This window comes from Sarcophilus harrisii, chromosome 4 (genome assembly GCF_902635505.1).
Source record: "Sarcophilus harrisii chromosome 4, mSarHar1.11, whole genome shotgun sequence".
Classification (NCBI taxonomy): Eukaryota; Metazoa; Chordata; class Mammalia; order Dasyuromorphia; family Dasyuridae; genus Sarcophilus; species Sarcophilus harrisii.
Genome location: NC_045429.1, coordinates 217,494,063 through 217,521,070, shown reverse-complemented (window position 1 = coordinate 217,521,070; position 27,008 = coordinate 217,494,063). Strand labels below are relative to the sequence as shown.

General features: G+C 34.1%; 1 protein-coding gene across 1 annotated transcript in view; it reads right to left on the bottom strand.

Annotated features, from left to right (window-relative positions):
• Positions 1-306: 306 nt before the first annotated feature.
• Positions 307-27,008, bottom strand: part of RRAGD (Ras related GTP binding D) — a 68,601-nt gene continuing 41,899 nt past the window's right edge. The window contains exons 6-7 of the mRNA XM_003769280.4: positions 7,210-7,358; positions 307-754 (exon numbers count right to left, since the gene is read on the bottom strand). Coding sequence (XP_003769328.1) covers positions 603-754; positions 7,210-7,358 — 301 coding nt within the window. The 3' untranslated portion in view covers positions 307-602. The remainder of the gene's footprint in view (positions 755-7,209; positions 7,359-27,008) is intronic.

The window sequence follows — 27,008 nt, the reverse complement described above, 5'->3', positions numbered from 1 at the left end:
GAAGGTTTCTTATTGCCACAGGAGCACAGTGCTCCAAATTGCTCTTGCTACAAATTAGAGGTGGGGGTGGAAGTATTTAATTGAATAACTGGTACCAAATGTTCATTAACTCTTGTAAAAAGAAAAAAAAAGAAGCATTGTGTCGAGGCAACATTATTGGCTGATTCTAAGATTGCCATGTGCAAATGAACTCTATTATGCTTACTACTGACATCATGTGGGGAAAACAGCTTAGAAAATTAATTTTTATCAAAGTTCTGTTCCATGAGAAAAAAACACGAGAAAGTACAAAATATGTACAGTACCTGACAGTTCTTACAAGTGATTTTTCTTACTATGGACCAAAAGGAAACAAAACGTACATTTTTATGTTAAGAACATTCTTACAACAGATTTCACTTTACTGTTTAATATACAAGGTGTTTTGTTGCTGAAAGTGCTTACTTTATTATTATTATTTTTTAGGATCAAGTGTGTTGCACTGATTGTTATATAACAAATCCAAGTCCTGTGTCCAATTTTCTCTCTTCCTGTTCCTCTAGTACAGCTCCAAATAGTAGTCTCATCAAATAGCCTTGATTTCAAAAGCTGTCACCAAAATCTCAGAGTAGAACTCTAGGTGTCCCATTAGGAGTGTTTCCTTTTTTCTTCCGCATCTGATTCTGCACTTTTCGAGATTTTGCTATTCTCATTCTCACCTCAAATACTTCATGGATGGCTTTGCGGAAACAGTGGAAATTATAGTCAATGAGCCCTGGAGAAGAGAGCAGAGTAGTTTAAAAATAATAAAAAAAGTTAACTGTCAAGGCATAGTATGTTCTGTATCACCACTAGACCAAGAATGGGAGGCCCACAGGCTCAACAATTTGACCCTGAGGAGTTCTGTCAATTATGATCTCTGCCTAAGTAATAATTAGATTTATAAGTTAGTACAGTGGAAATTTCAAAGCCACAGTAAGTGATTTCAGAACTGAGCTCGTGAAGTCAAAGTGATGTTTTATTTTCTCAACTCTACTAGGAAATTTAAAGGAAGATAGGATTGTTGCTGTTTAGTTTTTCCAATGGTGTTTGACTCTTCATGACCCCTGTGAAGTTTTCTTGGCAAAGATACTAGAGTGGTGTGCCATTTCCTTCTCCAAATCATTATACAGATGAGGAAACTGAGGCAAACAGAATTATTGTGACTTGCCCAGAGTCACAGAGTCATCTAGAGATTGTCTATGAGTAGAATCCAGCTTATGTGTCTGAGCATTTTCATTCTATTAAAATAAAAAACAGCAATATCTTTTTAAAAATTATACTGTATTAGGTACCCAAGAAAATAATCTATATGAGAAGATAGTTTTATCAACTTTATAATTAATAAAAATATCTTCAGAGAGGACCAATATTATAGTCTAAAAAATTGTTTCTCTTTTAGTGCTTTGGGTTGCAAGGCAAAACTCCTTTTAAATTGAAGATACAAAATCAAAAAATTTTACTGGTGAAAAATGAGGGGTTTGGACAAAATCAATTGTGTCAAATTCAGAGACTTATGGTCACATTTTGACTAAGAAAACTATAAATTAGTATTATTTATGTGAAATTAGATTTTTACTTATTTTATTAAACATTTCCCAATTACAGTTTAATCTGATTCTGCCAGCATTCAGGAGGAATTGGAACTGCATGAGGTTCACCAGCTGTGAATCTGACACTTCTGTACTAAATGATCTCTGAGGTCCCTTCCAGATCAAAGTCCATAATCTTTAAGGAGCTTAGAGATCATTTTATTATTCTACCATATTTAACAGACCAGAAAATTGGAACACAAGTAAGTGAACTGATGCATTCAAAGTGAATACAACTAGTTAATGGCAGAGCCAGGATGGCAAACTAGATTTCTTGTTAACACCCCAGTTTAAATTAGATTTTTTGCGTATTTCCCAGTTTGAGTTTTAGATGCTCCAGTAGATAGAATGCAGGATGTTAAATCAAGAATGCTTGAATCTGAATCCTCTATCAGACAGTCCCTAATTGTCCCCTAACTCTAAGGCAAGCTACCTTAACCTCTCTTAGTCTCATAAATAAAGTGGGGATGGGTTAACACCTATAAAACTATTATATATCAGCTCTTGTTTCATCAGACTATTCTGCTTTTAATCGTCAGCTATTATTCATCAACAAAAATTCCCATCATAACAAAGTAGAGAAGTGGAGGAGAGGCAGGAAATGTGCTAGAAATGTTCAGATATCACTCATTTCTTTGCTAAGGAAAAAGTTTACTATTAAATAATCATAGTTCCTTTTGCACCAAAAGTAATAGGTGAGTGCCCTCTGCTGGTTGCATAGCTGCAATTAACTAATCACATCTAGAATTTGGCAGCACTCTGCATACTGTCAAAAGCAGAATTCTCAGACAATGAAATCAAGAAACAAACAAAGAAACAGACAAAGTTTTTGTAGACACAAACTTCAGGTATAGCTTCAGAAATTTTTATTATGTTTGCAATAAAGTAGTATATCACATAACAAGGTTTGTCTCTTGGCTTAACAATATTTCAAATAGCCTTGATTTCATCAGTATGGATTGTCTCTCTACTGAAAAGACCACGATTTCACTATGCTGTAGTAAACAATTTCATGAGCTGGTCAAAAGAAAAAAAAACTCAATTCTTGGTAGCTGGAAGAAAAGTCCTTCATATTCATCTATGCTGGACCTTGAAGAATATACAGTGTTCACTCAAAAGCCCACTGTAGAAGCCTCCCTCGCTGATTGGGACCTTCCAGAATTTACATTTTGTTGATATAGCCTTGGAAAACTTAGGTAATCCTTCATGTCGTGACAAGGCACTTAAGAAGGACTTATGTGGGGAAATTAACCTTAAGGAAAATGTTTGACTTGGGGTATAGACTTGAGTGTGTGTGAATACTACCTCAGACACTTATTAATTGTGTTACTCAGCCAACCTATTTAATCTGTCTCAGCCTGAGTTACCTCACCTATATAATGAAGATACTATTAGCACCTACTTGTTGGTTGTGAAGACTAAAGAAGATAACATATGTAGTAAATATGTTTGTACTTTGTAAATCTTAAAGCACTATTAAGTGCCAGTCAATATTATTGTAATTGGCATTAGTAAACCTATTTATATTAATAAACCTGTTTATACTTAATTTAAAGTTATTTTGACATTGTTAATAATAATCTAGGGAAAACCTATATGTGACCAAAGATGTGGCCCTGGAGTAGTAAAACTTATTATTCTGGTGTATATAGTCATTTTGATAAATTCTGCAGTTACAGTGTTTAGAATCTCATGTTTTAAGTTTTAAAACTTCTTGAGCTCATTATTCAGATGAGGAACTTAGAGGTGTATAAACAAAGTAATAGTTATAAAAATTGCTACATTAACACTTCTGCATATTAAAGTCCTATCTTTACATACCATGAAAGCACAGACAGAGGTCTTCCTATCCCTTTGCCATGACATGCAAGTAAATTGGATTTAAGTGAGGGAGGGGTATGCAAGGTCACCTGCCTTACTTTCTCTTCAGGAGCTGTCCATTGTCAAGATATCAGTTAGGATGACTGGACATGGCCCTGAATTCTGGGAAAGACTCTAGTCTTTTAAAGCTAAGGTCTTTAATAGGTTTTAATTTGACTGAGGTAACACCCTATCAGTGATTATGGCTAGAAATGGCTTCTTTTAGTGTGTGTGTGTGTGTGTGTATATGTGTGTGTGTGTGTGTGTGTGTGTAATTATCTCAGTCTGGGAGAAGATCCTAAGAGGTTCTAGCCAAAATAGAAACAACAGTTATTTACATTTTCTCTGAGTCAGTGAGAGTCCAAACCATGAACAAGTATGTTGACTTGTTGGTCAATCACTGAGAGTCAGAATTGTTTGGGTTCAAGGCATGGTCCTAGGCTGAAAACTCTAAGATATCTTGTGAAGTTTCAGCGAACAAAATCTATACTCCTTTGAGAAGAGCACACATAGGTAAGCATTTAATATCCTATGTGGACAGAGAGAAGGGAAAGGAAAGAAAAAAGAAAAAAAAAGAAAAGAAGCTATGTTGTCCAACTGGTCAATGCCAGTTGGATTCCCTGTAAGGCAGCTTTTCTCTCCTTCACAGAGGTTTTTATATGTCCTTCATTCTCAAAGATCATGTCATCAGGGAGATGAAGCCATTACTTGCAAGTAAATTGGATTTAAGATTTAATCCAAGTCTGCTACCTTGGAGCCCAATGGTAGATGAAAAACAACTCTATAGTCAAATTCTAATTTAAGATAATCACATTATTTCACACATTAATAATGGTATTACTTAAAATTATATTTTCTCAATTACTTACCCTTCTTATTCCCATTCATGGAAATAATGCCTAAGCCTAAGGTAAGCAGGATGATTTCTAAAGAGGAGGATAGGGATAAGAATTCATGATTCTTATCTACCAATAGATACCAGTGAATGAAGGCCAGTATCTTCTCTGCAAATAGTCTTAAAGAATTGCCTACATAGTCATTACTCATTAGGTTAAGATAATACTTGAACACACATCTTCCTGGATGCAAGCTTTCTAGGAATGACCCCAAATTGCCTCTACAAACTTTGTATGATCAGACAGAGTGCGCCTCTGAATTTGGTCCCAGAATGATTTACCAAAAGTCTATATTATAAAGTCCCTTGAGTTTTACTTGAGGAATATATTTGTCACAACAAGTGAGCCTGCATGAAATGATGTAACCCAATGCATTGCATTATCTGCCCAGATACACAACCAAATTCAGTTGAGAGCATAATCAGATCATCCCAGGTGCCAGGCAACCACTACTTCCTCTGTTTCCTTTGCATGGTCTCTGTTCTGTTTTCTCTTCAGTTATTCTATTTTGTGTTACATTGATTTCTGCAGAATAATTAAGTATTTATAATTTCTAAAAATAGAAATTAAAACAATCATCACCACTAAATGCCAGAAATATATTTTTCTCAACAAGAAAACATGTGGCATGATGGAAAAGAACACAGGCTGTGGAAAACTTCATTTATTCCTATGCTCTCTAGTGTTAATAGGAATGAGTGTTGGATTTTGTCAAATGCTTTTTCTGCATCTATTGATATAATCATATGATTTTTGTTAGTTTGGTTATTGGAATAGTTGTGCTAATAGTTTTCTTGATATTGAACTAGCCCTGCAAGAACATAGGCTTTGTATGACTGGTTCCTAATCCCAGTTCTGCTACTATGTAATTCTGGAGTACACTGGAGTAATCCTATGTAACACCTCTGGGTCTCAGTTTCCTTATCTATCTAAGTATATTAGGCTCAATGATGTTTAAGACTCTTTTCAGCTCTAAATTCTCATTTACAAAAATGAACAGGGAAAGAAAGATATTAGTAAAACAGTACTATATTAAAAAAAGGCAACATTTCATCCATTCTGTTTTGAGATTTAACTACTAGTATAATAAATGGAGCCCTGCATTTGGATTTAAAAGGACCTGAGTTAAATCCTGCTCTGTCATTCCCTAATTGTAAGACCTTAGGTAAATATTACTTTGCTTCTCTGGATTTCACTTTCCTCATCTGTGAAAGAAGGGAGTTCTGGGTCAGGGGTACTTAATTTTTATATATTTTTTGGCAACAAAGCAGTACTGTGGCTAGAATTTTAGGCTTGGAGTAAGGAAGACTTGCATTCAAATCTACCCTCAGATAACTTATTAGCTGTGTAACCCTAGCCACGTCACTTAATCTCTCTCTGCTTCTGTTTCTGCAACTCTAAAATGAGGATAATAATAGCATTTACCTTCCAGGTAAATATCCTTGAAGATCAAATGAGATATTTATAATGCATTTATCATAATTCTTGGCACATTTGTTCTTCAGTCATTTTTTTTTCATATCTGAGTCTTTATGACCCCATTTGGAAATTTTTGGGGGCAAAGATACTGCAATAGTTGCCATTTTCTTCTCAGCTCATTTTACAATGAGGCAAACAGGTCCAAAGCTGGATTTGAACTCATGAAAACAAGTCTTCTTGACTCTAAGCCTAATACTTTATCTATCTTTGTCACCTAGCTGTTCCCTACCTGGTATACAGTAAGTACTTATTAAATGTTTGTTTCCCTTTCTTTTGGAAGACTTATAAAGCTGATGGAACCCTTCTTAGAATATTTTAACCATATAAAATAAAATTATACAAAGGAAACCAATCATATTGAAATACAAATAATCAAACTATTTTTAAAAACAAGCTCAGGGCCCCCAGTTAGGACCTTTTAAACTAAATGATCTATAAGTTTCATTCAACCTCTGAATCTATAAGCCTATATGGAAACCATATAACAATTTAAAAAGAGTAAATTTTTAGAAAAACAGTGTTGAAATATTCCCCAGTTTATAAAGAGAAAAATGGCAGGCATGTTTATTTGGCTTACTGATTTTTTTTTTTTTTTTAAAAGAATAGACTAGTATGTTATTCTATCATAAAATTCATTTCTTTCATTTTGATAAGGATCCTAATGACATCAGTGAGCTGTGTGAAGGTAATATACTTTAATCGAATGATTGAATCAGTCATTTAATATACATGAACCCTCATTTACTATTTTCCCTTATATTGGGAGAACAGGCTGGTATCACATAGTTGCCCACAGCAATTCACTCCATGTTCTTTCATAAAGCAACAGAAAAGTCACAGAAAAGAACAAGGAGTTTATGGTCACCAAAAAGACAGCTGTAATGAAGTACTTCAAAAGCTGCTTTGCTGAAGATCCCTTCACTTATAGTCAAACCTGCCCACTGTACTCATTGAAGAGGAAAAGGTTCAGCTTTCAATATTGTAGCCTGTTCTACCAGACCTAAGTGAAATCCTGACTGGAAACTTAATCTGATGAAAAGGAGAAAGGGAAACACTCAGATCATGCTCTTGATCTACTTACCTATGTATTCAAACTGCAGGGTACTAAAGCTATACCTATGCTCAATGGAGCAAGGAAAGATGTTACTTTTTAAAGTCCTATCCTTTTTTTGAGTCATGGTTCGACCTAAAGATTCCTTTTCAAAATCATATTTTAGATTCAAAAAATGAAATACACAACATTATTTTAAAAAATCAATTATATTGAAATGCTGTTATCAAAATACGACAAAAACAAGATTAAGAACTCCTGGCCTAAATGGTATTTTTGAACTCCCTCCCTTCATCCCCACAAATAAAAATACCTTTTCTTTCAAAGCTTTCTTCTCTGACAAAACAAACGAGGGCCAGAAATTTTGTCACCTCCTTTAAATATAGAACTGTTGTATTATTCAGTTTTATAATTGCCGTTGATTCCTTGTCATAAGGGGTTCCTGCTCCATCTTCTTGGAGGCTAAAAGTGGACAAGAACCAAAAAAGCATTTCACTGTTAAGAAATAACCACAATTTTTAATCCAGTGACAGATGAATTTGATTATTTAAAGAACTTAAAATAATGGTAACTTATTTATCTATACAAGTATTTTTCAGAAAAAGATTGGAGAAATATGCAATCACATAAATATAAACACTTATGATAATCACCTTTCTACTGATCCAGTTGAATACTTTGTGAGAGCTAAGCAACTTACTCTCTAGGATATCTAAAGAATATAGTTGAGAGGGGGAAATTAGCTATTGTGGCCCTCTATGATTGTGACTTCCCAACTCTGAATGAAAGATTGTACTCTTTATTATCAACTGATAATAATAATAAAATGATAACTAGGCATTTACATGACATTAAGGTGATCAGAAAGGTAGGCAATTCTTTGTGTCCCAAGCCAGTCAAAGGGGCATTTTCCTGACACTGTCCTTGCCTCCACCTAACAAAAGATTGCCAACGTCGCCAATTTCTTCAGATAATTTCTCATCTTATTATTGACTACTAATCAGAAAACTGGCTCAAGTGAATTAAAACAATTTCCATTAAGGACAACTCATTGGTTCATCTGTTCATCAATCCTTGGAAACAGTCAAGAAAGGTGAGAACCATGGTTAAGAAATACTGCTGACAGGCAGAAAACGGGTCTCTTGGCAAGCTACTTATTCTCCATTCTCCACCTTGATCTACCTCTCACATCCAAAACACAAATACTGATTAAAAAAAAAAAAAAAAGAGTTCTTTGTGCATTTACTATTTAATTCTAAAATAAATGTTAAAATGTAAAAAAAGGAAATAAAATGACATAAATATACTGTCAATCCTCAAAATTCACATGTTTAACTTTTGCTACTTTAAGCATTCAAGTGATTTTATTTTAACTTTCCTATTAGCAAATGCATAGTTGCACCTATGTGCAATAGAGAAAAAAATGAGAGGCTCAATGCAAAGCTCCACTGTCTTATTCACCCTACAACTGTAAAGAGCTCTAGGTACATTCATTGCACATTTTCATTTTTGTCTTTAAAACTCAGATTTTGTGGTGTACATGTTTAACATATATTGGACTACTTGCTCTCTAGGGGAGGGCATAGGGGAAGGAAAGGAAAATTGGAACACAAGGTCTTGCAAGGGTTAATGTTGAAGAATTGTCCACGCAAATTTTGAAAAATTAAAAGTTTTTAATAAAAATTGTGGTGTATTTATGCTCTCAAAATATAGCATGAGTCCTTTGGGCTCTAAATCCAAGTGGCTTAGTGAGAAAATAAAGGTATGGCAACAGCAATATTATACAATGATCAATTCTGATGGATGTGACACTTTCCAACAATGAGATGATTGAGATCAATTCCAATGATCTTGTGATAAAGAGAGCTATCTATGGCCAGAGAGAGGACTGTGGGAACTGAGTGTGGATGACAACAAAGCATTTTCACTCTTTTTTTGGTTGTTTGATTGCATTTTGTTTTCTTTCTCATTTTTTTCCTTTTTGATCAAATTTTTCTTGTGCAGCAAGATAATTGTATAAATGTTTAAAAATATTGGATATAAAATATATTTTAACATGTATGACATATATTGGACTCCTTGCCATGTAGGGGATGGGGATGGGGGGAAGGAGGAGAAAATTTGGAACAAAAGATTTTACAAGGATCAATATTGAAAAATTATCCATGTATATGTTTTGAAAATAAAAAGCTTTAATAATAAAAAAAAAAGAAAATCTCACAAAAAAAAAAAGGAAAGAAAGAAAGCTATTAGATAAATTTCATGTTATAATGTCTATAGCTGTTGCTCTCTAGGAAACCCTTAAGGATATCAAATAATACATGAAATAGACATTGATGACAAGATTATTTCAAGCTAGTGTATATTTAATGATCTCCAACACCATTCATCACCTGTAAGTGTTGGAGGTGATATCAAAACTTCAAATTTCCAGCAACAGTGACTAAAGTCCCCTCTGGTTTTCAGAGGGCTGCCAAAGTAGGAAGATTTACAACAGTACTGATGTAATATGATTTTGTAGTCCCCTGATTTGGGGATGGCTTCTGTTCTAACAATAAGTCAATACATCCTAAATCTTTTGGTTTTGGAGTTTGCCTGAAGGACTTCCCACACTCCCAGTTTAAGAATAATAATCTTTCTGACTCTGAATAGACAAATCTTCAATTTATTGCTGACTGATAATCTGGTTAGTGAGAATCAAATTCTGGAGATCACTCTTCTCCTACCTTTGAGCCATAGAATTATCATGGCAATGATAGAAAGCTGGATAAATGAGTCTCTTTGCTTCCATTTCCTTCCTAATTTCTTTTGGAATCCAGCCCATTTGTAACAATTACAATAAACTTTGCCCCTTGATTAGGGAATGGGTTCAAGCCTGCAAATTCTTTTGAGACACCTTGTGACACCAATCTAGGACCCCAAACTTTTGGGGTCCCCTCCCCAACCTCAACAGTACAGTATACAGTACAATGTCCTCATACCACCATTTGACACAGTGGAAGGTAAGATTCAGGTCAAAAATTATTTTAGTTTTAAGAATTTAATTTGCTATATTTATGGTACTGTACACTTCATGTATTATAAAAGTCAATCCTTTTTTAATTGAAATATTTGGGCAAAAGGTCACAGAATATGTTATGCCACAGTTCGCTTTTATTGTCCTGACCCATTTCCCTAATTATCTTGACCCAGTCCTGCCTCAGTTTCCCTAATTGTTCTGCTCAACCACCCTTCCCTCCTAATCATGATGATCCAAATAAGGAGAAAGATCTTCTATCTTAGGCATCACCAGAATGTTGAGTGCCTCTCCCCCCTCTGTAATCCCAATTATCAAATATCCCCCATGCCTCCCCTCACCCTGTCAGAACCGGATTGTCACAGTCCTGTTCCTGCTCTCAGCACCCTCACTCCGCCTCTGCCTCACTCTACCCCGAGTTTGAGCCACATGTATGTGTCATTGAGAACACACATCTTAGAGAAGATAGTATCATTCAGCCCTAGGACCAAACCATGGATACATTTAGTCCCAGTAAATCTCTCCATTTTAAATAAATTATTAAATACTCTTTAAATCTCTATCTTGTCTCAATTTCTCAGGCATTATAAATTCTAGGAGATTATTAGCAAACAAAAATATTTTGCATATTATCAATTTTATTTTGTGGTACTGCATTTTCTGTATTAGGAAAAGTACATATCAGAATTCACATTTTGTTATAAAGTTCATGATTGATTATATTAATAAAATGCCAGATCAAATTCAATACCTTACAAAAAAAGATGATTTTTACATCAGACTGAACAGAGAGCCTGAGGTTCATACCCTGGACAAATAGGACCTATTGTTGTTAAGGAGCTCCCTGAGAAGAAACTTCCTCTGCCAATGTAACTTAATTCTTAAGAGTTTCCTGGGTCATTGTGAGATTAAAAGATTTGCCCAGGCTCATACAACCAGTATATGTCAGAGGAAGGAATTGAATTCAAATCACCCCAATTTTATGCTAGCCCTCTATTCACTATGTTACAGTATTTTTCATCCAGTGAAAAAAATATAAGTATAATAATAGTGAAACAATCCAGCATATTATGTCAAAAAGTAGACATATCTAACTTTAATACTCAATCTTCCTTATTGTTATCTGTTTAAAAGTTAACTTTTCATTCATTTATTTGAAAGAATTGTGTTCTCTTTTTGTCAGATGAGGACCTTGTCTATGCTCTGTCTTATTTTGCCTGTGATATGATCAAATACTATTTTAACCTTTTTTCATACTGAACCTCTAACCCAGCTCAAAATAGATCTATAAAATTATATTGGGACAGAATTCCTAATCATGCATATACATACTAACTGCTTTTAAAATTTTTTATTATTCTGGCTTATTTAAAAAAAGAGAGGGAAAAAAAAAAGAATAAAATCACTTTCCAAAGGATTCCTAAATACAAATTTGTCCACCATCATATTTTCCTCAAATGAATGAAATCTAAATTACCAGAGCAATCTCAAAAGATATGAAATGACAAAAGAGAACATTAAACCATGGTGCTTTTTCATAGGTGACTACCACTTTTTACTACTATGAGACTATGGACACATGCTCAGAGCCTTTTTCACTACTTCACAAAATACTGTCCTACTCTATTAGAATGCTAAAATTAATGAGAATTCTGACTTTTTTCTTTGACTGAGCTTTAGTTACTTCAAATACAATAGAATCTCACCCATCCAGTTAATGGAGTGGAAGTGGACCAATGTGTTTTAGGAAAATGTCTGAATTTTAAAAAATTTTAAAGAAATACAACTATACATTGTTTCAAATGATTTGCTTTTTGAAATGGATACTAATGAGTAAAATCTGGCATATTTAAAGGGGAGGGGGGGGATTGTGATACACAATAATTCTAGATTCCCAGATGTAAGAAATGCTGAAAAGTTGGCCTTCCACAGTGTTGCAAACTTTGAGGTAGTGTGGGATAGCGGATACCACAGGTTTTCAGAATGTGAGAGGTTAAGGAAGGTTAAGATTCACAGAATAATTAAGTGATCAATAGAAGCCTAGAGCAAACAAGGAACTAGAGAGCTAGAAAAGCACAGGTGGATTCAACCAATCAAAAAGAAAGAACCTTGTGGCTTTAAGAAAACCACAGACCTAAGATAATAGCCCATGTAGTGTTTCAGAAAGAAACCTGGAAGAAACAGACCAATCCATTCTCTGAAGGGAAGGGTTGCACCACACTACCAAGCATAAAGGTTCTCCCACTTCTGTACTCAGCACTCCCTCTTCCTGAAGAGGAGTGGGGCCTGCTTCTGGCTAGAAATGTTAAGGTGATTCCTTAAGATACTTCCTTAATAAATTTTCCTTGAAAATGACCAGCAGGATGATTTCAGAAAGGCCTGGAGAGAGTTACATTAAGTGATGGCTGAGTGAAATGAGCAGGACCAGGAGACCATTATATACTTCAATAACAATACTATATAATGATCAATTCTGATGGCCGTGGCCATCTCCAGCAATGAGAGGAACCAAATCATTTCCAATAGAGCAGTAATGAATTGAACCACTTACACTCGGCGAAAGAAGTCTGGGAGATGACCAAGAACCATTACATAGAATTCCCGATTCCTATATTTTTGTCCACCTAAATTTTTGATTTCCTTCACAGGCTAATAGTACACTATTTCAAAATTCTTTTTGTACAGCAAAATAACTGTTTGGACATGTATACTTATTTTGTATTTAATTTATACTTTAACATATTTAACATGTATTGGTCAACCTGCCATCAGGGGTAGGGGATGAGGGGAAGGAGGGGAAAAATTGGAACAAAAGATTTGGTAATTGTCAAGGCTGTAAAATTACCCATGCATATAACTTATAAAAAGCTATAATAAAAAAAAGTGATACTATAAGCAAATTAGAAGAACAAAAATAATAAATAAATTTTCCTTGACATCTGATTTTCAGTATCAAGAGTGAATTTCTAACATAGATTACCTAAGATATAAGCAAAACAAAATTCTCTTGTAAATAGAATTGATGTTATAGAAAATGAAATAATCTTAAAATTATCAATCTTTTGCTTTGAAAAAACTACCAAATTCAGTCTGAAATGTTTCTCTGGGAAAAAGGTTGCAAAAGAAGTTACAGTGTAATATTTCTAACTTTCTGCATCTGTTATGAGCTTCCTTTTTGAAAAGATCTTCAATATCATGTTTCTCCTTCTCTTCCTTTGCTTCCATCTCTAAGGAGAAAAGGGAAGAAGGGGAGAATGAAGATTTAGATAGCCTCTATTATGTACTGAGCACTATGTTACTAGTTCTGTGCTTTACAAATATTATCTCAATTTATCTCTTAAGGAAGAGGGCGCTCAACCCCTCAATCTGTGCCACCATCTTATCCCCACTAGTAAAATTTGCCTCTTCCTTCCATAATCTCTTCTCTATCTATTCAATTCTTTAGCTATTCAAACTTCCCTTATCTGACAAAAGTATTCCAACAGGCTGCAACAAACATATCTAGATTTCCCCACTCTAAAAACAAACAAACAAACCTTAGCCCATCCCTATCAACTGCTCAAGTTATCATTGTTAACTGTCTTTTCATAGCCAAGGATAGAACCAGGACCAGGGATTTAAATTAATGTGGGAATTCCTAGATTAGGAGACTTCCTTTACATAAACACACTCTCTCTCTCTCTCTCTCTCTCTCTCTCTCTCTCTCTCTCTCTCTCTCTGTCTCTCTCTTCTTCCTTCCCCTTCATCAGTTTCCATGAATTCAACTATCATCTCTATATAGAACACTATCAAATCTAACCGTCTAGCTCTTTTCTTTCTTCTGGGCCTTAAATCCTATTGCCTCCTAGAAATCACCTATTTATCCACATGCATCTCAAACTCAATAAAAACAAAAGAGAACTCATTTCCTCCCCCAAAGCCTAATATTCTTTCTAATTTCCATGTATTTCTCTGACTTCCCAGTCACCTAGGATTGCAATAAAATTATTAATAGTCCTACTTATGCCAAACAAAATGTTTCAGAATCTGTTTCTTGAACTCATCTATTTCTTCTTTCTATTGAGGTGATCCACAGAACAATTAAGTGATCAATACAAGCTTTGAGCAAACAAAATTGGAGAAGTAGGAAGGCACAGATAGATTTGCTAATCAGAAAGAGTTTTGTCAAGGGACAGAAGCAGCTACATCCAAAGAAAGAACACTGGGAAATGAATGTAAACGGTTTGCATTTTGGTTTTTCTTCCCGGGTTATTTTTACCTTCTGAATCCAATTCTTTCTGTGCAACAAGAGAACTGTTCAGTTCTGCACACATATATTGTATCTAGGATATACTGTGACATATTTAACATGTATAGGACTGCTTGCCATCTGGGGGAGGAGGCGGAAGGAGAGAGGGGAAAAGTCGGAACAGAAGTGAGTGCAAAGGGATAATGTTGTAAAAAATTACCCAGGCATGGGTTCTGTCAATAAAAAGTTATAATTATTAAAAAAAAAAAAAACCCAGAAAACAAAAAAAAAAGTTTTGTGGTTTTGAAAAAACCACAAATTTAATATAATAGCTGATCCAGCTCAAATTAGTTGGAGTCAAGACCTGACTTGGCCAAATCACTATTGCTCCTAAAGCTAACTGAATATTAAACAACCCATGGCATAAGACTTTTCCACCATTTTTGAACATGGGATGTATGATAAGAGGGGGGAACATGCTTATATATACTTAGGAGGAAACATGTATTGGGTGTATCAGAAAGATTGTAACTCAGAAGTAACAGACCAATTCTTTCTCTGAAGGGAGGGACCGTACCAAACTAGCAAGTATAAAACTTCTCACTTCTGTGCCCAGGGATCCTTCTTCCTCAAGAGCAGTGGGGAGAAATGTTAAGGTGATACCTTAAGATTCTTCTTTAATAAATTTTCCTCAATATCTGATTTTCAGTGTCAATATTGTATTTCTAACATACTTTCTTTGAGTTTCATCCAAATGCTTTTTATCATCTTCCCTCCATTAGGTTCTTGGGGTTTTTTCATTTGAGTATATTTAATTATTATAAAATGGCAAATCATCCTCCTTTTGCCCATCTTGATATAAAGCATATTCTATCAAAACCATATCAATAGGTATTTATCAAACTTGTCTCATTGCATTAGGATCTTTGGCTCATCTTGATTGTTACACATCTATTCTTATATAAGTAGTCACAATGGATTACATTGCTGGCTCCTTTCTTGAATTTTGAGTTCTGTGAATTTCTGAGTGACTAAACTATTATTTTTTCCTCTACATCATGGGTATTCTATAGAATCTAGTTTAAAAGATCTACATAGGTAGTTTTGTTCCTCTTCTTTCTTTTTACTTTAAAAATCATTTTAAAATATTTTTAAGTCTTTAAGCAATGCATTTTTTATTATAGCTTTTTATTTACAAGACATATGCATGGATAATTTTTCAGCATTGACCCTTGCAAAAATTTCTATTCCAACTTTTCCCCTCCTTCCTCCTACCCCCTCCCCTAGATGGCAGGTAAACCAATACATGTTAAATATGTTAAAGTATATGTTAAATGCAATATGTATACATATTTATACAGTTATCTGGCTGCACAAGAAAAATCTGATTTAGAAATAAGGTAAAAATAACCTGAGAAGGAAAACAAAAATGCAAGTGGACAAAAACAGAAGAAGTGGAAATGCTATGTTGTGGTCCATATACATTTCCCATAGTTCTTTCAGTGGGTGTAGCTGGTTCTCTTCATTATTGAACAACTGGAATTGATTTGGTTCATCTCATTGTTGAAGAAAGCCACATCCATCAGAATTGATCATCATACAGTATTGTTGTTGAAATGTACAATGATCTCCTGGTTCTGCTCACTTCACTCAGCATCAGTTGATTGTAAGTCCTTCTAGACCTTTCTGAAATCATCCTGCTGGTCATTTCTTACAGAATAATAATATTCCATAACATTCATATACCACAACTTATTCAGCCATTCTCCAATCGATGAACATCCATTCAATTTCCAGTTTTTAGCCACCACAAAAAGGGCAAGTAATGTATTTTTATTAGACTTTGTTAAATGCACTCCAACTTCAGTCAGGAGTTTATCATTTCCATATTTTAAGCCATGGTTTAGAAATCCAAATCTCATTCTCAGAGGCCATCTTCTTAACAATTACTTCTCACTCAGTACTTCTCTCCTGATTTCCTTGAATTCAGTAAAAAACAATTATGAAAACACCACCTGCATACCTAAAGTCTTCAATTTCTGCCCTAAAACTTCATAATCTTTAGCAGTGCTTTCTAGGATTCTTTTGACAATGTCACCCCAAGTGGAAGTAGTTCCCCAGTCTCATAAATCCCTAGAAGGTTTGGGCTTGTTTGTTTTTGATCATGTCTTAAGATACATTTGAGTTTCCAGGAAGTCAAGAGACTACTCCATTGTTATTATCAATCAACAAATAGTTACATCAGTATTTCTTTCAGGAGCTACAACCCCATGTCTTTGAGGGTAATCAATAGATTCCTCTAGAGTATCTAGCTTCTCTTCAATGTTTATGTATTCAGTGGTGCTTCTCCTTCCTCTTCTCCTATCATATTTTTTTTTTTCTCAACCCCTTGACATAGATCTTTTCCTTTAGCTTGTTCTCCTCCATGGATCCTTCACTTTTTCTTTTTCCTTCTTGGGTCTTTATTCTTGAGCCCCTCTCTTTCTTCTTTTTGAATTCATCTTCTTCAGTTTGAATTTTAAATTCCTTAGGTTCCAGTTCTTCAATTCAAGTTCAAGACCTGAGTTAAAATTCCACCTTAGGCATTTACTAGCTATTCGAACCTGGGCAAATCATTTAATTTGTGTGAGCCTCAGTTTTCTAATATGTAAAAAGAGAAAGGTTAAACTGTATTTCCTCTAAGTTCTCTTCCAGTTCTAGATTTATGATTAGGAATCGTTTCCTTCCTAATTTTTTCTCAAGTTTTCCCAGATTTTCTAACTTTCTTCATAATTCCAAAGTCTTCCAATATTTATTTGTTACAAGGAAAAGCTGTTGTTTGAGAGGTAAAGTTGAAGTAGGGTGGGAGAGAGAGAGAATACTGGATAGAATAGTAATATAAATGCAAAACAACAAAAAAAATTTTTTTAAATTAATATGTAGAAGAGCAGAGAGGGAAGTTTCAAAGGGCAGTATTGGTATTATTCAAGTTAAATGTAACATATTTCAAAAAGAAACAATCACTAAATCATAGGGATTCTTGGATTAAAACACAATTCTTTTTTTTTCTATTACTTGTATGTGGACATTTCATGTTTGCAGATGTCTATCAAGTTCAGCATAAAAAAAAAAAAAAAAGGGAAGAGCAACCTGAGCAAATGAAATTAAACTACTGTAAGGGAATGGTCATTTCTAACTTTGATAAGGCTGACCCCAAAAATGTGAAAGTGAATAAAGGGTTTAAGGCCCTCAATTATCTTAACTTCTGAGATGATGAGAAACCCCTGATGGAAAAAGAAGAAATATCTTCACTCCACTGACTTAATCTTAGGGTCTAAAAACTTAATCCAGTTCCTCCTATTGTTTCCCCAACTTACTCCCCAAAGTGCTTATTTTTGTCTCTGTAAGAAAAATGCTAATTATAGTTCATATGACCTGTTTACCAAATATACCTAACTATATATGATTATACCTGTAACAAATGAATTTTGTTTTCAGCTTTATTTGAATATAAATCTCTTCTCATATTCAGATCTTTACATTCTGTTGCTCATCCATCAAAAATGGCTGTTCACTATAACTTTTTTAAAAAAGTTACAAAATGGCAAGTTTCTATTGAAATGAAACTTGCTCTAAAGCTTGATGATGTGGCCATCCAACCTCAGTTCAGTATAGAAGAATGCTTCCGTGGTCTCACTTCCTCTAATATTTCAGTTATCTAAAACTGAATCTAATATATCAGAACAGGTGCTAAGGTTAATCAAATACAATAGGATCTCACAAAATTTGTAGATGGTTTGCTGTACTAATTTAACAGGGTTTGTCTTTACTACCTAAATCAATTTTCTTTGTAGTACTTATTTAATGTCCTCCTCAACCTGAACTTATTTTGGTGGAGGAAAATTGATACTATTGGCTCAAAATTAAATAGTATTTTAAGATTTATAAAATACTTTCTTCAAAAAAAGCTAACTCAGATATTTTGATTGGTTATAGTTGGGAGTGGGGTGCAGCAGAATACATTCACATACAAGGATTGCTACCTCAAGGAAAGTTAATGCAGATGCAAAAGACCACTATCTGGAGTTGAGGTTAGGGAAGGAAGACTTGAAGAGGAACAAAGGGGCACAGTATAATTTTTAAGGAAACACTTACAAACCTTTGACATCATCAGTGATTTGAGGGAGATTAAGATCCAAATTTAAAGAGGAACCTCACAAAGTAATAAGATACCAAGGAATCACTACTTCCCTATCATGAGTCACCCTAAGTCAGGCAAAGCATAGTCAAAATACTACCTATTTCATGTCCTTTTCATTCTAGACAAAAGGAATACACATACAAATACATACACCTCAATTCAATTTTCAATTTTCATTTCTATACAGATGAATCCAGATCTATATATCCAGCTCTAGACTTTCCTGAGCTCTAATCAAGGCAATAAATATTCATTAAATGTTTATTGTGCACCAAGTACTGTGGTAAACACTGAGGATTAAAAATGCAAGCAAGGAGTTTATGTTCTAATGGGAAAAGATAACATATAAAAAAGAACTTAAAAGATGAGGAAAAAAGAGAAGAGAAAAGAAGGATACCTACAGGAGTATGGTGGTAAATCCAAAGACTCAGAAGAAGAGATGGGATAGTAACAACAAAGGATGGCTTGCCCAGGCCAAAGAGCCAAATCCTTCCTCAAAATGGATGTTCCTGGAGGAACTCATCAATAGAAGAAGTAACAAGGATGGAAGGATACTCCAGGATGAGAATATCAAAGGGACTGAAGGAATTTCCAAGGCTAGAATGTAGTAGAGGCATGCGAGCAAAGTCCATAGAGTAAGAGCAGAGCCAGGAGAAGATCATCATTCCTATATTAGCAATTGAATACTGGATATGCATAAATGGATATCTCTTGGCATCTCAAACTCAGCATGTTCTTATGCCATTATCTTTTTTTTTTTTTTTTTTTTTTTTTTGCAAAAAATGCTAGATGATTAAAATAAGCAAAATCAAACTTTTTCCAAAACCCCGTCAGTAACATCCAAAGCACTGTTTGCATCAGATTGGGTTATAGAATTTCCAAGTGTAAAAAGCTTCATCCCATAAAAAATGTAACTTCTGGGACAGCTAGGTGGCACAGTGGATAGAGAACCAGCCCTGAAGTCAGGACGACTTTTGAGTTCAAATTTGGTCTCAGATACTTAACACTTCCTAGCTGTGTGATCCTGGGCAAGTCACTTAACCCCAATTGCCTCAGCAAAAAAATAATAATAATAACAATAATCGCTACCTGCAACTACTGATATAATAAAAATGGCAATTGCTAAAACATAAACAAAGCAGCTCCTAATAGTTCTACTTGAAAATAATATGGTAGTTTTGGATTACTTGCTGTCTAGAGGAGGGGAGTGGGGAGAAGAGAGGGAGAAAAATTTGAAACATTAGCTTTTGTAGGAGTGAATGCTGAAAACTTATCTTTGCATGTATTTTGAAAATAAAGAACTATTATTTTAAAAGTTTATTAGCACTAAAAAAAAGATTAATAAAAAGAAAATAATATGGTAAGAAGGAGACTTGCCCATGTCTAAAGAACAAGGACTTCTAATTAGGGACCAAAAAGATGACAGACTAATCATTTCCTCAAGTCCCCATTCACTCTTAAAAGTCCCCATCCCCCCCAAGAAAAATTATGCACTAGCAATTACAGCTGAATTCCCATAATAAGAAAGCAAAAGCCCTGATACAGTAAAAACCTCATTAATTAACACTGGAATACACTAATCCTTGATTTATCCTTCTTCCATCATATTCCACTGGGCCACACAAACAACCCACAGGCTTGTACCTGAGCGTCACAAACAGATTTCCCTTCTACTTCAGATTTTTCTGAAGCACTCTGCTTATTCTCGATCCCTCTGTAATAGCAGCAGACTTTAATTTTGCCTAGACACATGAGAGATGATATTAAGGGGTAACAATTGGGCTGCCTTCTGCCTGAGATGGGGCTCTGAGTTAGAGAGTTATGGGGGAGGGGAGCCTGTGTGAGTGGCTGCTCTTGGCCTGAAGGAAAGCAGATTTAAATTTATCTATGTCCTGTACCTCTGGAGATAATTAGGACAGGAAATGAGGATAAGGAAAAGTAAATACCCACTAAGAAAATGATGAAGCACCTTCTGCATTCCAGTTCTAAAGGTATTCCCATCACAAGGGAAAAAAATCAGAAAGTTAGAGATATAAGGCTGAAAAGCAAAGGATTTTAAGAGCAAAAAAAATCAATTAAAACTTAAAGAACAAGCAGATAAATTAATAAAGATAATACTAAAATTAGACAAAAAGATAAGTACTAAATCCTCAAAGAGATTACAAAACTGTCTTACTATTGTATTACAAAGAAAATTCTGCCTATTCTCTGTGGATTCTCAAAAGAGAATGGAATAACAAAAAAATATTCCAGAATAGTTTAAAAAAGAAATAAAAACTATAGGAGAAGTTATAAGAGAACAAATGTCAGAATCAATAGCCTTCCTGTCAGAAATTATTCAAAGACACTATGCCGAGTTAACTTAAGGATCACAGGTGTTACAGAAGAATATGATAAATCAAAAAACTTATACCCAGTAGTGAAGAAAATAACACAAGAAAACTGTCTAGGACTTCTGAATAGAGGGGGAAAGCACTAATTAAAGAAATCCGCAGGTGCAGAAAAATTATTATAAACTTCAAACTCAAAGACCAAATTCTATGCCCTTAAATTTAACAATTCCAATGAGAAAAAAAAAAAAAAAAAAAAAAACATTGTGTGAGCATTCAGGAGAAAAATTTTCAAATATAAAGGAAAGGACATTTGAAGAACACAAAATTATTTCCCAAATATTAATTCAGAGAAAAAATATATACAGCATTTCAAGGGAAATAACGAAAAAAGAGAGAATCGTACACCAAAATATATTACTAAGCAGCGTCAAAAATTAGACAAGGAAGAATAAAAAATAATAAACATAATAAAATAATAAAAATAATAAAAAATAAAAAACAACTAAATAAGTCAGTGTTTCATGACTCCCAAACTATAAATTACTTTAGCAAAAACTCTTTAAGGGTAATTAGTACATGGATCAAGCACTAGCCTTTGAGTCGGAAGGACCAAGTTCAAATCCAACATCAGACACTTACTAGCTCTTCACCCTGTATGAGTCATTTAACCCCAACTGTCTCCAAAAAAGAAAAAGAATTTTCTATTTCATAATAATTGTTGGAAAAACTAGAAAGGAGTTTGACAGAAATTAAGCTTATACCAATATTTTAGACCACATTCTGCAAAAATTCAAAATAGACCTTGATTTGATAGGAAAAAAAATCACACCATTAACAATTAGAAGAAAAACAAATAATATATCTTTCACAACTTTTCCTGAATAGAAAGTATATTCTTAACAAGGGAATTAATGAAAAAAATGCACAAGAAGATGGTATGGCTAACCAGACCTAAAAACTGAATAATAAAGCAGCAGTCATCAAAATCATTTGGTACTGGCTAAGAAATCAGATCTTAAAAGGAAGAAATTTATGACCAAAAAAGAACTAGAGAACATTATAAATGTAAAATGGGCAATTTTAATTATATTAAATTTAAAAGTTTTTGCACAAACAAAACCAATGTAACCAAGATTAGAAGAAAAGAAATCTGGGAAACAATTTTTATAGTTGGTGTTTCTGATAAAAGGCCTCATTTCTAAAATATAGAGAGAACTGAGTCAAATTTATAAGAATAAAAGTCATTCCCCAATTTATAAATGATCAAAGGATATGAAGAAAGGTCAAATGAAGAAATTAAAGCCATTTACTAACTGAAAAAATTCTCTAAAACACTATTGATTAAAGAAATGCAAATTAAAATAAATTCTGCAAAAATGTTTGTAGCCGCTCTTTTTGTGGTGGCAAAGAATTGGAAACTGAGTGGATGCCCATAAATTGGGAAATAGCTGAATACGTTATGGTATATGAATGTAATGGAATATTATTGTTCTATATGAAATGATGAACAGGCTGATTTCAGGAAAACCTGGAAAAACTTAAAAGAACTGATAATGAATGAAGAACCAAGAGAACACTGTACACAGTAACAAGATTATATAATAATCAATTGTGATGGGTCTTTTCAACAATGAAATGATTCAGAACAATTCTAATAGACTTGTGATGCATCCAGAGAAAGAACACTGACGACTAAATGTGGTTCAAAGTATAATATTTTCACCTTTTTTGTTATTGTTATTTGTTTGGCTTGTGTCTTTTCCTTTTAGATTTAATTTTTCTTGCACAGCATGACAAATATGGAAATGTTTAGAAGAATTGCACATGTTTAACCTATTTTGGATTGTTTGCTGTCTTGAGGAAGGGAAAGGTGAAAAGAGAGGGAGAAAAATTTGGAACACATAGTTTTGCAAAGGTGAATGTCGAAAACTATCTTTACATAAATTTGGAAAAATAAAATGTTATTAATAATAATAAAAAAAAAAAGAAATAATGAACAGGCTGACATCAGAAAAGCATGTCAAGATTTACTGATCCTGAATGAAGTGAACAAAACAAGAAAATACTGACCACAGGAACAGCAAGATTATGTGATGATCAACAATGATAAACAACTTTTCTCAGCAATTCAGTGATCCAAGGCAAATCTAATAAACTATGGATGGAAAATGCTAGCTGCATCTAGAGAAACATCTATGGAGACTGGATATGGATCAAAGCATACTATTTTAGCCTTTCTTTCTTTTTGCTTTCTTCTTTTTCATGATTTTTACTTTTTGTGATGATTTTTCTTTCTCAACATGATTCATATGGAAACAGGTTAAAAATGAATGTACATGTATAATATACTATATCAGATTGCTTACTAGCATTGGAACGGAGAAAGGTAAAAATTTTCAACCTTTAAATCTTACAACAATGAACCTTAAAAATCATATCTACACGTAATTGGAAAAGTAATACACTGTTAAAATAAATTTTTTAATTAAAAAAAAGTTTGCTTAACTATCCCTAAGCTAGAGTCAATTACAAAAAGTAGAATAGATAATTTTAACTACGTGAAACTGAAAAGATTTTGCTTGAATAAAATCAATGCTTCCAGCCTAAGAAAAGTAGTTGAAATAGGAAAAAAAAACCAAATATCTCTGAAAAGTATCTCATCCAAGACACATAGACAACTAACAATATATTAAGAACAAAAGTTATTCCCTGATAGGTAAGTGGCCAAAGGATATGAACAAGCATTTTATTAGATCGTTAGCACTCTCAGTCTTTTCTTTTCACCTTTTTTTTGTCCCTAGTGCATATACAATATATGAAACAAAGAAATTGCTTAATAAATTTGATGACTTGATTTTCTCCAAAGAAGAATTACAATCTGTCAACAACCATATGAAAAAATGTTCCACATCAATAACTAACTATTTGAATTTGATTCAAATATGAATCAAAATAATCCTGAGGTCTCACTTTACACAAGGAGACTGACAAACATGACAAAAAATGGGAATGTCGTATAGCTAGTATGTCTTTAAGTGTCTGAGGCTGGATTTAAATTCGGGTCCCCCTGACTCCAGCACTGCTGTTCTATTCACTGAGTCATCTAGCTGCCCCTGGCCATACACTTTCAGAGATTTTACTATTAGACATAGACTCCAAAGAAGTCAAGGACAAAAAGCAAAGCCTCAAAGAAATACCATGTCACTCCTTTGCAGATCTGAAGGTTCACAAGTATGGAACATTACATTCAAAAGAAAATTTTGGAAGTGTATATCAGTTTTGCTCAAGTTTTTTTCCTTTTTTTTTTTTTTTTAAACTTATTACAAAAGATGTTTCACTGGGAAGGGGTAGAAGGAGTTATGCAGGATGAAATGTAGGTAATTTTAAAACAAAAACAATAAATAAAAACTGACTAAAATTGAAAAAATAAAATTTTCCTATACTGCGAACAACTTGCTTGTCAACTTCTAAGAGTTGAAATTGGTCAGGTAAGAGGTCTTGGGTTGGGAATGATATTGTTTAATATCATAAAGATTTGCAGAATTCATTACCTTTTCTTTTACAACCCTACCTTTTCTCTCCCAACCTTCTTTCTAATATTTCTATTTCCCTGAGGACATTAGCATTTTTGCACCCACTGGGACAGACAAAGTATGATTAACTTTCCACAGAACAGTTAAAATTCAATTCCTCAGAAACTATGAGCAGACAATGAGAAATACTGAAAGCTAAGTTTCCACAGAATGTTGTAAGCCTCAAGGTCATGTAAGATAATAAGTATCTCTGACCAATGATCTTTCAAAAGAAGAGACTCACTTAGCTTCAAACTTTTGATAAAAAGTTCTAGGCTAGAAACTGGTTTAAACTGACCAGGTTGAAGGACCAGGAAAAGGCTTTTCTTTATTGTGCTTGCTTAATAAGCTTCATACATATAATCTGACAGACCCAGAATAGAATCAGAAATTCATTAACAGAATATGGAATGTATGACAGGGGAGGGGGTACATATTTAGGAGTAGCATGTAAAAAATGATGTAACCCTAAGGGGAACTGACCAATACATTCTTTGGCGGAGGGAAATGCAATGAACTAATAGTATAAATCTTGTGTGCTTCTGTGCCTAGTACTCTCTCTTCCCATCAGAGAACTGAAGCCCACTTCTGGTTAGAAACATCCAATTCTTCTGGATTTTCTCTCTCAATAAAATTTCTGTGTTACCTGACTTTCGGAATCAGCTTGTTTCTAATACTATCTTCTCTCTTTCTCTGATCTCTCATATTGTCAAATTCTATAGATTCCACCTCCACAACCTCTAAAATCTTTCCCGCTTCTCAGTCCAAAATGTCATTATCCCAGTTCAGGTAGTCATCACCTTTTTAACCTCCAAATTGGTCTCTTTGTTTAGACTTTCTCCTTTCTCCAGGTTATCTTTCATAGCAGTGATAAATTGATATTATTGGGGATGCTCATCAGTTGGGGAATAAATGAACCAATTATGATATTTTGATGTGACAAAGTATTAATTTACCAATAAGAATGATAAAAGCTATGGTTTGAGGGAAATCAGGGAAGCCTAATATAAATTGATGGAAAGTGAAGGAAACAAAACCAGAACAATTTACATAAAAATACTGTCAAAAAAAAACAACTTTGAAGACTAAACAACTCTGATCAATAAAATAACCAACCACAATTCCAGAGGAAAAAAAAAGAAACACTCTCCACACTACCTGACAAAGAGGTTATGGACTCAAGATAAAGAACATGACATACATTTTTGAATATGGCCAATGTAAAAAATTGTTTTGTTTAATTATTTTTGTTATATGGGTTTTGATTTTCTTTCTCCCTCCCCAACACTAGATCAAATCTCTGAATGGATTTTTGAGTGACAGAACCCACAAATATTCAGAGTGTAATCATTTTCTAGCTTAAGTTATCTTGGAAGGATTTCAGGAAAGGTCTATTTGAATTGGGCAAGGGGGAATGCAACCTAGAGCAGAAGCAGGAAATCTAGTGGGAGACTCTTAGCCAAAGCACAACAGTGTTGGTTAATCTGAACCTCCTGGTTCAAAGGGCCAGTAGATCAGCAAGTCAGCTGTGAGAGTTCCAACATAACCACAGAAGGCAAATTGTAAACCACCAAACCCCAGCAGGGCAGGACTAGACCAGGCCAACGGAGGAGTCAAAACCTGCAGCACCGCCAGCCCCACTATAGCAGAAAGTCAGTGAGAGGCCCTGTCTCCCTTAAAAAAAAAAAATAAGGGACAATCTTTCCTGTGCTCTAGGAGCAGGGCTCAACTTTCTAAAATGAGCAAAAAAGCAAAAAGAATCCTGATCACAGAAAGCTACTATGGTAACAGGAAAGATGAAAACACAAACCAAGGACAGCAATGGCAAAATGTCTACATGGTCTCAAGCTCAAAAGACTTTCTTGGAAGAGCTCAAAAAGCATTTTTAAAAAAAGAGAGAGCAGAAAAATGAAGAAAAGAAATAAGAGCTATGCAGGAGAATTATGAAAGTTTTGGGGAAAAAACCCAATCACTTGGGGAAACAAGCACAGAAATTGACAAAACAATTCCTTAAAAAATAGAATTGGTGAAATGGGAAAAAAAAAATCCACTGAACAAAACAACTTCTTTATAAAAGTACAATTGACCAAATGCAAAAGGTGTGGGGGGGGGGGGGGGGGGGGGGGGGGGGATGGGAAGGGGGAGAATGCTAACCAATGAAAACAATTTACTAAAAATTAGAACTGGACAAATATAAATGAATGAATCAATGAAACATCAAGAAGAATTGGTCAAATAAAATTTAAAAAAAAATAGAAGAAAATGTAAAATACTTCATTGGAAAACAGCCAACCTGGAAAAAAGGTCCAGGAGAGACAATCTAAGAATTATTGGACTACCTGAAAGCCATGACTTTAAAAAAGAGTCTGGACAATATCTTTCAAGAAATCAAGCAAGGAAAATTGTCCTGATATCCTAGAATCTGAGGGCAAAACAGTCATTGAAAGAATCCATCAATCACTTCTTGAAAGAGACTCCAAATGAAAACATCTAGGAATAATGTAGCTAAATTCAGCATTATCAGATCAAGAAATAAGGCCCTGTTCTTTCCCTTTAATGTTAAATTTATACTACATTCAATTTGTGTGGAGCTATTTTCAAACAAGGTATATACAGTTCTATTGGGATATAATACGCAAATAATGTCCACTTGGTTTGCAATTTCTAAGGTTTCCATAATAGGAGAAATAATTTATGAGTGTGGCCAAAATAATCTCAGCTCTTTCCTGAAGGAGATAATAGAACTATTGTAAACAATGGACATTAACTCAGCATTTACAGAT